Here is a 16,626-nt window from a genome sequence, read left to right as displayed (position 1 = left end):
TTTGGCTTGAGTTGGGCTTTAAAGATTGAGTTTGCTGGGCTTTATGACCCCATTACGCCCAATACTTTCTTCTCAATGAGCCCTTTAAATAAGCAGGCACATTCTTTCATTTGACATATTTAATAAAATGAACATTGACTTTTGCCCTGGAGTTCCTCTTAAATTTCATCAAAGTGCTTGCGGCAGAAATGCAGCCATTACAGGGCAAAGTAGATGGGACACTGGTGGACTCATGAGTAGCAGCTGCTGAAAGAATAGTTTTAGGCATCAGAATGTAATACATGGTTACCTTGGTCCAGCTTAGACTAAAGCAGTGTTTCTCAACTCCAGTCCTCATGGACCCCCAACAGGTCATGTTTTCAGGATTTCCCTCAGATGAAACAGCTGTGGTAATTACTAAGGCAGTGAAACTGATCAAATCACCTGTGCAAAATAATGGAAATCCTGAAAACATGACCTGTTGGGGGTCCATGAGGACTGGAATTGAGAAACACTGGACTAATGCAACTATGTACAGTATATACCATCCCTGGTTGATGCCCCTGAAAGCTGGAAATCACTGAAGTAGGCACTGCTACTTCGGGTGATCTCCACTTGCCTCCAGGTCCTGTGCTGAGTGGCCAGACTGACAATGCATTCGAATCATTCTTTCATTGGACAAGGTAGAGAGCATGATGTCACTGCCCTGTCTCTCTACCGCATCCAATCAGAGAATGCTTTGCATCCATTCAGAAAATATCTTCTTGATTACTGATGTGCAGACTGTGTGGACCTGCAGGAACTTCTTTTCCTCAGTTTTAAATAGACATTTGCAATTAGCCACTGATAACTTGCAAATTTGACCAAGTGGTCCACTAATAAAGGTCTGAGATCTTCATACTCATAAAAGGCACCTTAACAATGATACCAGCCAATGATCACTGGCAGTAGATGTGGAGAGCTGACAAAAGCACTATGCTCCTATACATGTTATGAAACTATATAACCAGGGGTGGACTGACAACTCATGGGGCCCCCGGGCAATAGGGGATCATGGGGCCCCTGTGTCCTTGCCCAAACTCAAAAAAGCCTATGAAAAAGGTACCAGGGGCATCTCATGGGGCTCCCTACTGACCCCGGGACCTCGGGCAGTGCCGAGTTTCCAAATGGTCAGTCCGCCCCTGTGTGTAACCCTCAGCTTAGCCATGATAGGAAAAAATAAGAAAGATAAAACAGATCAGTGAATTCTGCCCTATTATCCGTTTATATAGTCACAGATTTGTGACCAAGCAGGAGATAATCTGATTGGAACTGATCATGCTGGGGTGGCCAAAAGACTTCATTAAATATGGGGTTAAGTGAATGCATACCACCAGTGGTGTATTTAGGTTTTGTGCTGCTCTAGGCAACACAAAAATTGCCCACCTTCCACCTACCCCCCCCCCCCCCCATTCCCTTGCTGAGAGAGCCTGACACCGACCAACACCACAGCACCGCCAAGAGAGCCTTCCAATAAAACCTGCCAAAATCCAACCCCTCCTCCCCCGCTGGCCAAGAAAGCCTTCCACTACCACAACCCCCATACACTCGCCACCGCCCCCCCCAGGTGAGAAAGAGACACACACATCTTCACAGCTCCAGACATCACCAGGAATGAGAGTCGGGCTCTGCATACACTGTCAAGCAGCCTGCAGCCTCTCTCGGATCCCAACTAGTCCCCTGGTCGAATGTGTCCCTTCTTCTGGGGGTGGCGGTGCCGACCCCCTGAAAAATGCCTCCTAGGCAAATGCCTTGTTTGCCTTGTGGTAAATACACCCCTGCATACCACGCACAGATCTTTACATACCATACACAGTGAGATTGTAGGTTTTCTTATCTTTACTTTTGTCAGTAAAAGTTATAGTACCAGTGTACAGTCCACTTTCCTCCAATCTCAGCTGTCCAATCTTCAGTGATCTTCCATCATCCCGTGTCTCCAGTCTTCCTTCAAATGTGTCCTGAATTACACTAAGCTGATTATTTATATAAGATGCCATTGTGTCAGTTTGGAAGTTCCAGTAGACTTCATGTACAGGACGTGATGAATCCACAGATGCTGAGAGAAGGATGGATTGGTTTATAAGGCCATTCAGATGGACAACTTCTTTTCCTGTAAAGACAAAAAGGTTGGAGGTTTAAAAGTGAACAATATTTCCAGGATCTTATTTGGCAGATTCTAACAGTATCACCCCCAACAATAATAACTGGGAATTTTAACCCCTTGCCCTCCGGAGGATTTCCCCTTCCTGACCAGACCATTTTTTGTGATGTGGCGCTGCGTTAATTTAACTGACAGCTGCGCGGTCATGCAACTCTGCACCCAAATAAAATTTACATCCTTTTTTTCCCAAAAATAGAGCTTTCTTTCGTTGGTATTTGATAAGCTCTGCATTTTTTATTTTTTGCGCTATAAAAAAGAAGTCCAACAATTTTAAGGAAAAAAAAAACATTTGTGACTTTTTGTTATTAAACATGTCCAGTAAAAAAATTTAAAAAATCAAATTTGTCATAAACTTAGGCCAATATATATTCTGCTATATGTCTTTGCTAAGAAAAAGGAAAAAAACATATGTGTAAATTAATTGGTTTACGTGAAAGTTATAGCGTTTACAAATGACAGTATAGATACTGGAATTTGGTTTTTTTTTACTAGTAATGGCAGCGATCAGCGACTTATTGCGGGACTGTGGTGGGCATTCAGACACTGGGGGGAACTGATTTGGTGTCACTGACGTCCCTAGTGACACCAATACAATGATCAGTGCTAATAGAAAGCACTGACACTGTACTAATGACACTGGGCAGGGGTTAACATGTGGGTCGATCAAAGGGTTAACTGTGTGCTGTGCTTTATTGTGTAAGCACACTTCTCGGTATGGCTCTGATCTTCAGAGCCATACAAAGCAATGTGCAGGAGCTGACAGGGGAGAGATCTGTATTGTTTATATACAGGTCTCTCCCCCGTCGGTGATACACAGCGATCGCCGGGTGTCAGCGGGGAATCACCGGCCGGGACCCTGTGATCGACAGGTGAGGCCGTCAATGGCGGTGCGAGTAACTGGAAATGCAAATACGTGATTTTGTGCAACCCTGCGCAGTATTTCTGTTATAGGGCGTCGGGAAAGTGGTTAAATACTGTGGCGGGTAAAACAGTTAATTTTTTATTGAGTGACTGGGAAATTATTATTATTATACAGTATTTATAAAGCGCCAACAGTTCGCTTAGCGCTGTACACTACAATGGGAGACAGAACATGCGACAGTACAATAACAATACAATGCGATACACGAGGGGTTTGAGGGCCCTGCTCCTTGGAGCTTACAATCTAGAAGGGAGGGGATAGTGGTACAGGAGGAAATAGCTGTGGGGGATGGAGGGGTAGGAAGAGTGGAGGAGGTCGGGAATTAGCAGGGGGTGGGGTAGGCTTCCCTGAAGAGATGGGTTTTCAGGGTGAGCCTAAAGGAGAGGAGAGTAGGTGATAGTCTGATAGATTGGGGTAGGGAGTTCCAGAGTGTGGGTGACGCCCTGGAGAAGTCCTGGAGGCGGGCATGGGAGGAGGAGACTAGGGAACTAGAGAGAAGGAGGTCTTGTGAGGAGCGGAGGGTGCGTTTTGGGTGATATTCGGATATCAGGTCGGTGATGTAGTTTGGGGCAGTATTATGGACAGCTTTGTACGTCAGTGTGAGAATTTTGAATTTGATCCGTTGTGCAATCGGAAGCCAGTGGAGGGATTGGCAGAGGGGGGTGGCGGAAACAGAGCGGTTGGTAAGGTGGATGAGTCTGGCTGCAGTATTCAGGATCGACTGAAGCGAGGATAGCCATCGGCGAGGCAGGCCAGTGAGGAGGGAGTTGCAGTAATCGAGTCGTGATATGATGAGGGAGTGGATGAGTTGCTTAGTGGTTTCTGGGGTTAGGAACGTGCGGATTTTGGCGATGTTGCGGAGGTGGAGTCTGCATGAGTTTGTTAGTGAATGGACTTGGGGCTGGAGGGATAGATTGGAGTCTAGAATGACACCAAGTACTCTGGCTTGCGGGGTGGGCCTAATGGTGGCATTGTTGGATGTGATGGAGAAGTCAGTGGAGGGGGGTGTCCGGGCTGGGGGGAAGACTAGGAGCTCGGTTTTGGAGAGGTTCAGTTTAAGGAAGTGGAGCGACATCCAATCTGATATGTCGTTCAATAGGCTTGTGATTCGAGGGGGTGAGGCGAGGAGAGATAGATTTGCGAAGAGGTGGTAGTTGAAGCCGTGGGAGTGTATGAGTTGGCCAAGGGAGGAGGTGTAGATGGAGAAGAGAAGGGGCCTGAGGACGGAGCCTTGAGGGACCCCTACAGAGAGGGGGAGTGAGGGGGAGGTGGTAGCGTTATAGGTAATGCTGAAGGAGCGCTGTGATAGGTAGGATGAGAGCCAGGAGAGAGCGGAGTCTCTGAGAAATTGTTGTGCAAGGCCTAGAGCCTCTTCTATTTTCACAACTAGAGTATTGTTTGCTAAACATCCTAAACAGGAACGAACAGAACAGAGTCCCTATTGTGCAAACAGTGCTCACATGACTCATTGGGTAGCTGCATGTGATCAGTGCCGTCCTCTGTACATTATATTGCCAGCCTCTAGTACATATTTAGCTTTGCACGTCAAAAAAAAAAAAAAAGGGAAGTGGCTTTCCAGTTCTTGTATTTTTTTCCCCTAAAGAACCATAGTCAGTACTAGAAAACATTAGAAAATCACCAGTAATTCTACATGGTAAGTTATGGCCGTCAGCTTTTCACATCTGCTGCTTCTTTCCTGACTACCAACTGCAGCAATATTTGCTAAATGAAGGTTACACAGAGCTGAACAAACATTTCTATTTACTGATTGGGACGATTTACTTCTCAGGTTGCATCATGCACACTGGCTAGTTTCCAGCTAGGAGATTCAAAAGTGACTCGAATGTAATTTTTTTTTCTTATGAGAGATTCCAAGGTCTCACCACTTCCAAGCCACACATGCCATTCCTTGCTGTGGGCATCCCATCCATGCATTTAGGAGGGACACTGCTGAGCCCATGTCCTCTCCACCTGTCCAGCATGCATCTGCCGCCTCACTCCCAGTCAGGGCTGTTGTTAGAAACCATGGGGCCCCATACAGCCCCCCCCCTAAAAAAACACAGTTTACTATGCTTCAGGTATGAATGAACACAGTGAGAGATTGGTACCTCGCGCTCATTGTGTTCATCCAGGAAAGAAAGAGGCTGGTAAAATGTGACATATTTACCAGACCCTTCCACCACTCTCCATCCTGAAGGATCCTATTGTGTGCTTGCAGCTGCTGGTAGGAAGGAGGGGAGGATAGCTGGAAGAATTGCGGGGGCACACAGGGGGGCCTGAGCAGCATGGGGAAACGTATGATGCACAGGGAGGGTGATAAGGTGCAACAAGGGGGCAATTACTGGAACCAATCCCCTCTATGGCTCTCTCTGCAGCAGCTGAAAGGTGGGAGGGAGAGGAGAAGAAGCCAGCTTACAGCTGCTGCAGAGAGAGCTATACAGAGGATCGGTTCCACTAATTGCTCCCTCACCATGCTGATCACCCTCCTTGCCCTCATCTGATTCACCCAGCTGCCTGGGCACCCCTGCTGGCCTGGGCCCTGTACTGGAGGACTGGTGGTACCCCCTTATCCACGGCCCTGCCCCAATGACAGAATGGGGTCCTGCTGTGCACATACCTCATGCATGCACTTAATTAACTCTTTCTGCTTTCCCGTACCACATGACCAAGCTGTGGGTCTCCGAAGTTCAACCATTCTTTTAACACATTTTTTTCTATGTATCATTCAAAAACAAAAAAATGCAATATTACACAGTTGTGTTGAATAAAGACACAAGTCAATCTAGTTCAACCAATAAAAAAACTATTATTATTATTATACAGTATTTACATAGCCCTAAAATGTTTGCTCAGCGCTGTACATTATAGTGGGAGACAGAAAATGAGACAATACAATACATGAGGGGTTCGAGAGGGCCCTGTTCTTTCGAGCTTACAATCTAGGAGGGAGGGGTAGAGGTACAGGAGGAGATAGCTGTGGGGGATGGAGTGGTAGGAGGAGTGGAGGAGAACGGCTGTTAGGTGAGGGTGGGGTAGGCTTCCCTGAAGAGATGGGTTTTCAGGGTGCGCCTAAAGGTGAGGAGGGTAGGTGACAGTCTGATGGATTGGGGTAGTGAGTTCCAGAGGATGGGGGAAGTCCTGGAGAAGTCCTGCAGTCGGGCGTGGGAGGTGGAGACCCGGGAGCTAGAAAGTAGGAGGTCTTGTGAGGAGCGAAGATTATGGGTAGGGTGGTATTTGGGTATCAGGTCGGTGAGGTAGTTTGGGGCAGCATTATGAATGGCTTTGTATTTCTGTGTTAGTAGTTTGAATTTAATGCGTTGGGCAATCGGAAGCCAGTGGAGGGAATGACAGAGGGGGTGGCAGAAGCAGAGCGCTTGGTAAGGTGGATGAGTCTGGCCGCTGAGTTCAGGATAGACTGAAGCGGGGATATTCTGCGATGAGGTAGGCCGGTGAGAAGGGAGTTGCAGTAGTCCAGACGTGAGATAATAAGGGAGTGAACGAGTTGTTTAGTAGTGTCTGGGGTTAGGAACGAATGTATTTTGGAGATGTTGCGGAGGTGGAGCCTGCATGAGTTTGCCAACGAGTGGACATGGGGTTGGAAGGACAGGTCTGAGTCTAGAGTGACACCTAGGACTTTGGCTTGCGGGGTGGGACTAATGGTGGCGTTGTTGGTCGTGATGGAGAGGGTGGGGGGGGCACGGGCTGGGGGGAAAATCAAGAGCTCGGTTTTGGAAAGGTTCAATTTGAGGAAATGGAGCGACATCCAGTCTGATATGTCGTTCAGCAGGTGGGTGATACGGGCGGAGACTGAAGGGGTGAGGCGAGGGGTGGAGAGGTACATTTGCGTGACATCGGCGTAGAGGTGATAGTTGAAGCCGTGGGAGTGTATCAGTTTGCCGAGGAAGGAGGTGTAGATGGAGAAGAGAAGGGGCCCAAGGACAGAGCCTTGGGGGACCCCAACAGAGAGGGGGAGAGAGGGGGAGGTGGCAGCGTTATAGGTAACGCTGAAGGAGCATTGGGATAGGTAAGAGGAGTACCAGGAGAGAGCGGAGTCTCTGATGCCGAGGGAGTGTAGTTTATTAAGGAGGAGGGGGTGGTCAACTGTTTCGAAGGCCACGGAAAGGTTGAGGAGTAAGAGGACTGAGTAGTGGCCATTAGCTTTGGCGGTTAGCAGGTCGTTAGTGATTTTGAGTAGGGCAGTTTCGGTGGAGTGAATGGAAGCCAAACTGTAGTGGATCAAGGAGGTTGTTGTCAGTGAGGTAGGCGCTTAGGCAATTGTAGACTAAGCGCTCAAGGAGCTTGGAAGTAAATGGCAGCAGGGAGATGGGCCTAATGTTGTTCAGGTCGGTGGGGTCCAGGGAGGGTTTTTTGAGTATGGGGGTGATGTGTGCTTGCTTTAGGGGGGAGGGGAATGCACCAGAAGAGAGGGAGAGATCGAAGATGTGGGTGAGGGAGCGTAGGATGGAGGAGGAGGGTGACCGGAGGAGTTGTGTGGGGACAGGGTCAAGGGGGCAAGTGGTGAGGCGGGCTTCTGAGAAGACCTTAGTGACCTCCTCAGTGGTAGCAAGGCTGAAGGAGCAGAGTGTTGGGGAGGTTATAGTGTGCGGGACATTAGGTGTGGTTGGGGGTAGGGCGGCTGCGAGGTCAGAGGAGGGGAGAGTTGATGGGGTTATAGTGGGAGGGAGGCTAGGTGGGGAGATACGTTGAGCATTGGCGATGTCCTTACGGATTGCGTCGATCTTATTTTGGACGTTATTGGCAATCTCGTGGGCAGTGAGTGAGGGGGGGGGGGGAGAGTAGGGAGTTGAAAGTGGAGAAGAGCCGGTGAGGACAGGTGGAGAGTGTGTTGATGAGGGTTACGAAGTAGGCTTGTTTGGCAGTGTGGAGGGAGGAGGAGGAGGTGAAGAAGGTGGATTTGTAGAGGGAGAACGCTCAAGGGTATCTGGTTTTGCACCATAATCGTTCCAGCGCGCGACTGCATCGTTTAAGATTTTTAGTTTGGTCGTTCTGTCAGGGTTGAAGCAGTCGAGGTCTAATGCTACATGTGGTTAGGGGTGCTAAGGAGTCTAAGGCAGCTGACAGTGAGTCGTTGTATGCAGTAGTGGCCAGGTCAGGGCATGACAGTGGAAGGATACTGTCGTACAGACGGTCAGCTGCAGAGTGGAGAGGGGCCGGGTTCAGGTTGCTGAGGTTACGGCTGGTAATGGTTTGACTTTTGGGGGGGTGGCGTTATAGGATGGGCAGACGGAGAACGTAATGTGGTTGTGGTCAGAGAGAGGGAAAGGGGTGTTTGTGAGGTTGTGGGGGGTGCAGAGATGGGAGAAAACAAGGTCCAGGGTGTTCCCATTGGTGTGGGTGGAGGACTGTGTGCACTGTGTGAGTGCAAAAGAAGAGGTTAAGTGGAGGAGTTGGGATGTAGCTGGGCTGTTGACATTGATATGGATATTGAAGTCTCCAAGGATGATGGTGGGTAGCTCAGAGGAGAGGAAGAAGGGCAGCCAGGTGTAAAAGTTGTCAAGGAAGTGGGATATGGGTCCAGGAGGCCGATAGATTACTGCAATCCTCAGAGGGGTGGGAGAGAAGAGTCAGATGCAGTGGGCCTCGAAGGAGGAGAAGGATAGAGAGGGAGGGTTAGGGAGGACCTGGAAGGTGGTCAGCGGTGATAAGAGCACGCCAACCCCACCACCTCTACGACCGCTTGGTGTGGGTGAATGGGACCAGACGAGACCTCCATAGGAGAGTGCCGCAGGGGAGGCGGAGTCAGTGGCTTGGATCCAGGTTTTGGTGACCGCTACGAGGTTCAGGGAGTGGGAGATAAAGAGGTCATGGATAGCGGTGAGCTTGTTGCAAACCGATCGGGCGTTCAGGAGTGCAACCGAGAGTGGAGGGGTGGATGCGGGAAGGAGGGGGACAGGTATAAGGTTGAGGGGGTTGCGGCGGTTCGTGGGGGTAGGAGGGTGCCTAGTGGGTGAGAGAGGTGGGTAGGGACCAGGGTTTGGGGAAATATCCCCAGAGGTTAGGAGAAGAAGAAGTGTGAGGAAAGTAACATGGGAGCAGGATGTACACGAGCGCACATGCCTTCCAGTCCGGGTGTTTGGGTCAGCAGGAGAGTGAAGTATCAGCAGGAGGTGATGAGAGCAGTAGTATGGAGATGGTAGCAGTGAGGGTGAGATGTACAAGTTTTGGGGTGGAGCAGAGGGGTAAAGAAATGAGATTTTGGAAACACAAGAAATTAATATGAAAAGGAGTAGAGGGGACATATCAAAGGTACTCGGAGTGGCACTCAGACTTGTAAGAGATGTTTCCCAGGGTGTTGGCTCGCAGTCTATACATCATGCAGTAGGGTTTCTTGTTGTTGTGTCTTCCTGCTGCTTGAGTTCAACTACTGTGTTTAACTGCATCTTCTTCGCACTCCATCAACGCAGCACTCATGCAATGCAGCACCCCCATCAGAGACTGTGCCCCCCTATCAGTGATCTCCCCCCATGAGCTGATCTAAATTTATAGGGAGATGCTCAAATGAGCATTCAACTGCACCCCAATTAGAAGCTGATAAGGATCACATGAATAGTGGGGGATGTTTCTCAGGAAACAGACTACAGTCATAAAACGGGTAGAGCTAGAGGTGAGAACTGGTCAACATACACACAAATATAAATACACCATTTGTTCTGAATTTAACAGGAGTCAATGCGTTTTCCTAGTTAAGAGTGGAGATAGGAGATAGGTGCATTTACCCAAAGAAATAATATGTATGCATGTATCCCATGCCGCAAGACTCCCTTTGTTGGCTGCCCTTGAGCATTAAAAATGAATTCTTTAGTTCCATAAAACATTTATTAGGTTTACAAGGCAAGAGTGTACATTTCACAGATGAGGCTTGAGTACAAAATGAAGACAACACACTTTGACTCCTTTCAGACGGGGTGGACCCATCAATAGATCTGTATGCTCAGTGGGGGATCTGTCTGCTGATCCTTGCTGAGCAAGTGGGTGACAGGTCCATGTCTGCTCCACTTATGCAGAACAGGCACAGCCCACTGTCCTCTATGGGCTGTTGAATGGAAACGGACCACCTTTGTTTCCATCCGACTGCTATCTGATCCGCAAGACCAGGGGTCTCCAAACCTTATAAACGAAGGGCCAGTTTACTGTTCTGCAGACTTTAGGGGGGTTGGACTGTGGCCAGTGGGAGAAGAAAATGTCCTGGCATCATTTGGAGTGAACAATGACTCATCATTGGTATTAATGGGAGATGTAGTGTCCCATCACTGGTATCAATGGGAGGAATAGTTTCCCATTGTTGGTGTCAGTGGGAGGAATAATGTCCCTACATTGGTGCCAGTGGGAGGAATAGTGACCCATCATTGGTGCCAGTGGGAGGAATAGTGCCTTATCATTAGTGTTAGTAGGAAGAATAGTGCCCTATCAATGGTGTCAGTGGGAGGAATAATGCCCCATTATTATTGTCAGTGGGAGGAATAGTGCCTCATTATTATTGTCAGTGGAAGAAATAGTGCTCCATCATTGGTGTCAGTGGGAGGAATAATGCCTCATTATTGTTGTCAGTGGAAGAATAGTGCTCCTTCATTGATGTCAGTGGGAGGAATAATGCCCCATTATTGTTGTCAGTGGAAGGAATAGTGACCCATTGTTGGTGTCAGTGGCCGGAACTATGCCCCACTGTTGCTGATGGTGGGGGGAATAATGCCCCAAGGGCTGGATAAAAGCAAGCAAAGGGCCGCATCCGATGGGAGGACTAGTTTCCTATTGTTGGCATCAGTGGGAGGGATAGTGCCCCATCATTGGTGTCAGTGGGAGGAATAGTGCCCCATCATTGGTGTCAGTGGGAGGAATAGTGCCCCATCATTGGTGTCAGTGGGAGGAATAGTGCCCCATCATTGGTGTCAGTGGGTGGAATAGTGCCCCATCATTGGTGCCAGTGGGAGGAATAGTGCTCCATCATTGGTGTCAGTGGGAGAAATAGTGCCCCATCATTGGCGTCAGTGAGAGGGATAGTGCCCCATCAATGGTGTCAGTGGGAGGAATAGTGCCCAATCAATGGTGCCAGTGGGAGGAATAGTGTCCCATCATTGATGCCAGTGGGAGGAATAGTGCCCCATCATTGGTGTCAGTGGGAGGAATATTGCCCCATCATTGATGCCAGTGGGAAGAATAGTGCCCCATCATTGGTGTCAGTGGGAGGAATAGTGCTCCATCATTGATGTCAGTGGGAGGAATAGTGCCCCATCATTGGTGCCAGTGGGAGGAATAGTGCCCCATCATTGGTGTCAGTGGGAGGAATAGTGCCTTATCATTAGTGTCAGTAGGAGGAATAAAGTCTCATTATTGTTGTCAGTGGAAGAAATAGTGCTCCATCATTGATGTCAGTGGGAGGAATAATGCCCCATTATTGGTGTCAGTGGAAGGAATAGTGACCCATTGTTGGTGTCAGTGGCCGGGATTATGCCCCACTGTTGCTGATGATGGGGGGAATAATGCCCCAAGGGCAAGCACAGGGCCGCATCTGACCACTGGGCCGCAGTTTGGCGACCACTGCACTAGACAGAAGGGGGATCCCCATCCATCTCTTTTTGGTATATCGGGCTGGATTGGAGGTGAGTGGGTGTAAACAGACACATGTCCATTTATACCCACCACTCCATAGAGGAGTATAGAGGTTCTGATCAGGTCCGCCTAAAAAACGGGCAGGCGGATCCGATCGGACTGTTCGTGTAAAGGGGCCTACATAGCGCTGTGAGGAAAAGTAGATAGATGCGTACTGAGGCACTCTCAAAAATGTAAATCCCAATGCATATGAAGAATGTACAGGCGGTCTACATGTCATGCCTAACATAGTGTGGTTCAGATGTTCCTTTTGCTGAACTCCAGGGGAGTCTTATATACAGTAAGACCAGGTTCACACTAATGCAGTGTGAGATACCACATGGAATTGCGGTGTGAATTACATGCGTTGTCTGTGCAGTGCGATTTGAGCCATACATTTTGCATGGCTCAAATTGCATCAAATCCACACCAAAAAGGTGCAGGAACTTTTTTTTTTTTACCCACACCTGAATCACATTGCATGGGTGTTCTCACTCATGTGATATGTTTTCTGACAATTGCACTGCGTTTTTGCGATCTGATTCAGGGTGTCATTAATTTAGCATTGACACCTGCACCAGATCACATGAACGGCATGCAATTGCAATGTGGTGTGGGAAACACACAGGATTCGCAGAGTTTCCCGCACCGCATCAGCGTGAACCGAGACTAAGGCAGCTATTAACCAAGGCAGACCTTCAGTGTGTGGGCTCGCACTAATTCTTTACCTTTAAATTGATGGGGTGGACAAATTGTAATGTGTCGCCTGCCTAAAACTTTGAGTATCTTCATTTCTTTCCATTTTTTCAAGCACATGTATATTTTACCCTTGAAATATATGTTATTTTTTTAAAATGTATTAAAGGCTGGGTATTGATTAAAACTGTGTGCCGATTACAAGTCATAAGCATCTCTAAAAGAAAAATATAAAAATAATTTTGGTAGGTAAAATTGTTAAAAACTTATCATGAGGTTAACTAATGCATATGGAAATGTTCTTAAATGACCTCCGGTACAGGATGGTTTTCAGGATATTGCACAATAAACATCAGCTGATGTGGGCAAACTAATTGAAAGTAAAAAGATTTCCATCAGAGAAGCTTCAGCTAAGCGGGGTCAGAGGTTTTGTAGCATATAAATCCCTTCATGCAGGCCACATTTTTTGCCCCCCCATGCAATTTCGCTCTCCAGAGACGTATAATAATTAGCAGCTAGACTCAAAATCAGTTTACTGCAGCAGGTTGCGATTGGTTGCCCGAAGTTACAGCATATCATTACTGCTCACTGACTGGTTGCTAGAGGTTGCAGCACGCATTACGGTTCACTGATTAGTTGCTAGAGGTTAAAGCACATCATTACTGCTCACTGGTTTTTAGAGGGGACTGCACATCCTTATCACTTACTGATTGGTTGCTAGAGGTTAATGTACATCCTTACTGCTCACTGATTGGTTGCTAGAGGTTACTGCACATTATTACTGGTCACTGATTGGTTGCTAGAGGTTACAGCACATCATAACTGCTAACTGATTGGTTACTAGAGGTTACTGCACATCATTATTTCTCACTGATTGGTTGATAGAGATTACAGCAGATCACTATTGTTCACTGATTTGTTGCTAGAGGTTACTGCACATCATTACCACTCACTGATTGGTTGCTAGAGGTTACTGCACATTAATACTGCTCACTAATTGGTTGCTTTTGGTAACTGCATCATTACGACTTACTTATTGATTGCTAGAGGTTACGGCACATCATTACAGCTCACTGATTGGTTGTCGAAGGTTATAGCACATCATCTCCTCACTGCCGGCACACCATGGACTGAGAAAGTGAGGGGACCTACCAATAGACAGAAAACTCCCAGGGATCTTAGGACTCCTGGGATCAGAGGCAGAGCTGGGGGGGGGGGGTGTGATCATTGGCAGTGCTGGGAATTTGATGGGATCAGTAGCAGTGCTGGGGAGATGGGATCAATGGCAGTGCTTGGGGTGGATGGGATCGGTAGCAGTACTGGATGGAGATGGGAAGTTAGCACCAATGTTGGGGGGGGGGGGGATTTACACTGACCACAAGTGTAAGCTAAATTCTGCACTTACCACCAATGTAAAGGGAAATTTACACTGACCACCAATGTAAAGGGAAATTTACACTGACCACCAATGAAATGGGGAATTTGCACTGACCACCAATGTAATGAAGAATTTACACTAACAACTAATCTAATAGGGGATTTTTCACCAACAACCAATACATTTCTACACTGGCCACAACTGTAAGGAGGAATTTACACTGGACACATATTTAAGGGGGCTTCTAAATGGACCACCAATGTAAGGGAGAATTTGACACTGACCACAAATGTTAGGATTTGTTACCAACTATAAATATAAAGAGGAATTTCTACACTAGTCACAAATGTAAAGGGGATAAACACTCACCAGTAATGTTATAGGAGCATTCACAGTGACCACCAATGTAAGGGGGGCATTCACACTGACCAGTAGTGGGAATGATAGGATTCTACACCATTCCCCAATATAATGAGAAGAAATACACTGACCATCAAAGCAATTGAGACATTTAGCCTATGTTCACATTTCTGCACGTCGGGAAAGCATGCAAAATCACTTTCCTACAAAAATTGGTGTAGCGCTAAATAAATAACTAACATGTGCATCCAAAAATATATAGGAGAATCATTTATACATAAAAATAAATATAAATACTGTGTCAACATATAAGTGAGTAAATACAAATAATACAGTGCAACCCCAACAGTATGTACAGGTGAAACTCGAAAAAATTAGAATATCATGCAAAGTTCATTTATTTCAGTAATGCAACTTAAAAGGTGAAACTAATATATGAGATAGAGTCATTACATGCAAAGCAAGATAGTTCAAGCCATGATTTGTCATAATTGTGATGATTATGGCTTACAGCTCATGAAAACCCCAAATCCACAATCTCAGAAAATTAGAATGTAACATGAAATCAATAAAACAAGGATTGTACATAGAACAATATCAGACCTCTGAAAACTATAAGCATGCAGTACTTGGTTTGGGCCCCTTTTGCAGCAATTACTGCCTCAATGCGGCGTGGCATGGAAGCTATCAGCCTGTGGCACTGCTGAGGTGTTATGGAAGACCAGGATGCTTCAATAGCGGCCTTCAGCTCTTCTGCATTGTTCGGTCTCATGTCTCTCATCTTTCTCTTGGCAATGCCCCATAGATTCTCTATGGGGTTCAGGTCAGGCGAGTTTGCTGGCCAATCAAGAACAGTAATCCCACGGTCATTGAACCAGGTTTTGGTGCTTTCGGCAGTGTGGGCAGGTGCCAAGTCCTGCTGGAAAATGAAGTCAGCATCCGCATAAAGCTCATCTGCAGAAGGAAGCATGAAGTGCTCCAAAATCTCCTGGTAGACGGCTGCCTTGACCCTGGACTTAATGAAGCACAGTGGACCAACACCAGCAGGTGAAATGGCTCCCCAAATCAACACAGACTGTGGAAACTTCACACTGGACTTCAAGCATCTTGCAGTGTGTGCCTCTCCATTCTTCCTCCATACTCTGGGTCCTTGGTTTCCAAATGAGATGCAAAAGTTGCTCTCATCAGAAAAGAGGACTTTGGACCACTGAGCAACAGACCAGGTCTGTTTTTCTTTAGCCCAGGTAAGACGGTTCTGACGTTTGTTGTTCAGGAACGGCTTAACACGAGGAATACGACATTTGAAGCCCATGTCCAGGATCCGTCTGTGTATGCTGGCTCTTGATGCACTGACTCCAGCCTCAGTCCACTCCTTGTGAAAGTCCCCAACACTTTTGAGTGGCCTTTTCCTGACAATCCTCTCCAGGCTACGGTCATCCCTGCTGCTTGTGCACCTTTTTCTTCCACACTTTTCCCTTCCACATAACTTTCTATTAATGTGCTTTGATACAGCACTTTGGGAACATCCAACTTCTTTTGCAATTACCTTTTGAGGCTTTCCCTCCTTATGGAGGGTGTCAATGATGGTTTTCTGCACAACTGTCAGGTCAGCAGTCTTTCCCATGACCCGACTGTGATTCCTACTGAACCAGACTGAGAGACCATTTAAAGGCTCAAGAACCCTTTGCAGGTGTTATGGCTTAATTAGCTGATTAGAGTGGGACACTTTGAGCCTAGAATGTTGCACCTTTTCACAATATTCTCATTTTCTGAGATTGTGGATTTGGGGTTTTCATGAGCTGTAAGCCATAATTATAACAATTATGACAAATCACGGTTTGAACTATCTTGCTTTGCATGTAATGAGTCTCATATATTAGTTTCACCTTTTAAGTTGCATTACTGAAATAAATTAACTTTTGCACGATATTCAAATTTTTTGAGTTTCACCTGTATATCCCCAATCAGGGGGATCAAATAAATGTGAACAATGTGATTCCCTGCTCGGGAATACAATAAAATGCACAAGTGCAAGTGTACAACACTAAGTGATAAATCATAAATGTCCACTTTAAATGAAAATCCACAAAATTTACTAATTTGTGCACCACACAAATATCTCGCGTGTAGATACATTCAGCACAACGTGAGGTGACTATAGTGCCACACAACTCGTGAATCCTTAAGTGGCCAGAGTGCCCCCTCACCTTCTTACAGTGACCATAAGGGCCAGCTCGCTTTATGGATAAGCCACGCTTTCACAGGAATTACCACGTCATCAAAAAGGACCCTCCTGGATACTCCCGCAGACTTATACTCCTCCTGAGCTCTCCAATCCCCTGGCTCGCTCCCACCCTCAATCCAGCACTGTACTGCCTCTCACTCGGCTCTGATGTACAGCCAGTTTAAGAGTACCAGGGGATTGGAGAGCTCAGGAGGAGTATAAGTCTGCGGGAGTATCTGATATATAAACACTGTATAATA

The 16,626-nt window shown here is 47.0% G+C and overlaps 1 protein-coding gene across 1 annotated transcript in view; it reads right to left on the bottom strand.

Annotated features, from left to right (window-relative positions):
- The window catches only part of LOC149439230 (SLAM family member 5-like), an 88,997-nt gene that overhangs the window by 27,369 nt on the left and 45,002 nt on the right, over positions 1-16,626 (bottom strand). Inside the window, exon 2 of the mRNA XM_089659288.1 lies at positions 1,826-2,128. Coding sequence (XP_089515414.1) covers positions 1,826-2,128 — 303 coding nt within the window. The remainder of the gene's footprint in view (positions 1-1,825; positions 2,129-16,626) is intronic.

The sequence above is a fragment of the Staurois parvus genome, unplaced genomic scaffold (genome assembly GCF_062004578.1).
Source record: "Staurois parvus isolate SC_StPar_1 unplaced genomic scaffold, SC_StPar_1.0 ptg001146l, whole genome shotgun sequence".
NCBI lineage: Eukaryota > Metazoa > Chordata > Amphibia > Anura > Ranidae > Staurois > Staurois parvus.
The sequence above is the reverse complement of the archived record's forward strand: the minus strand, read 5'-3'. Positions and strand labels throughout refer to the sequence as shown.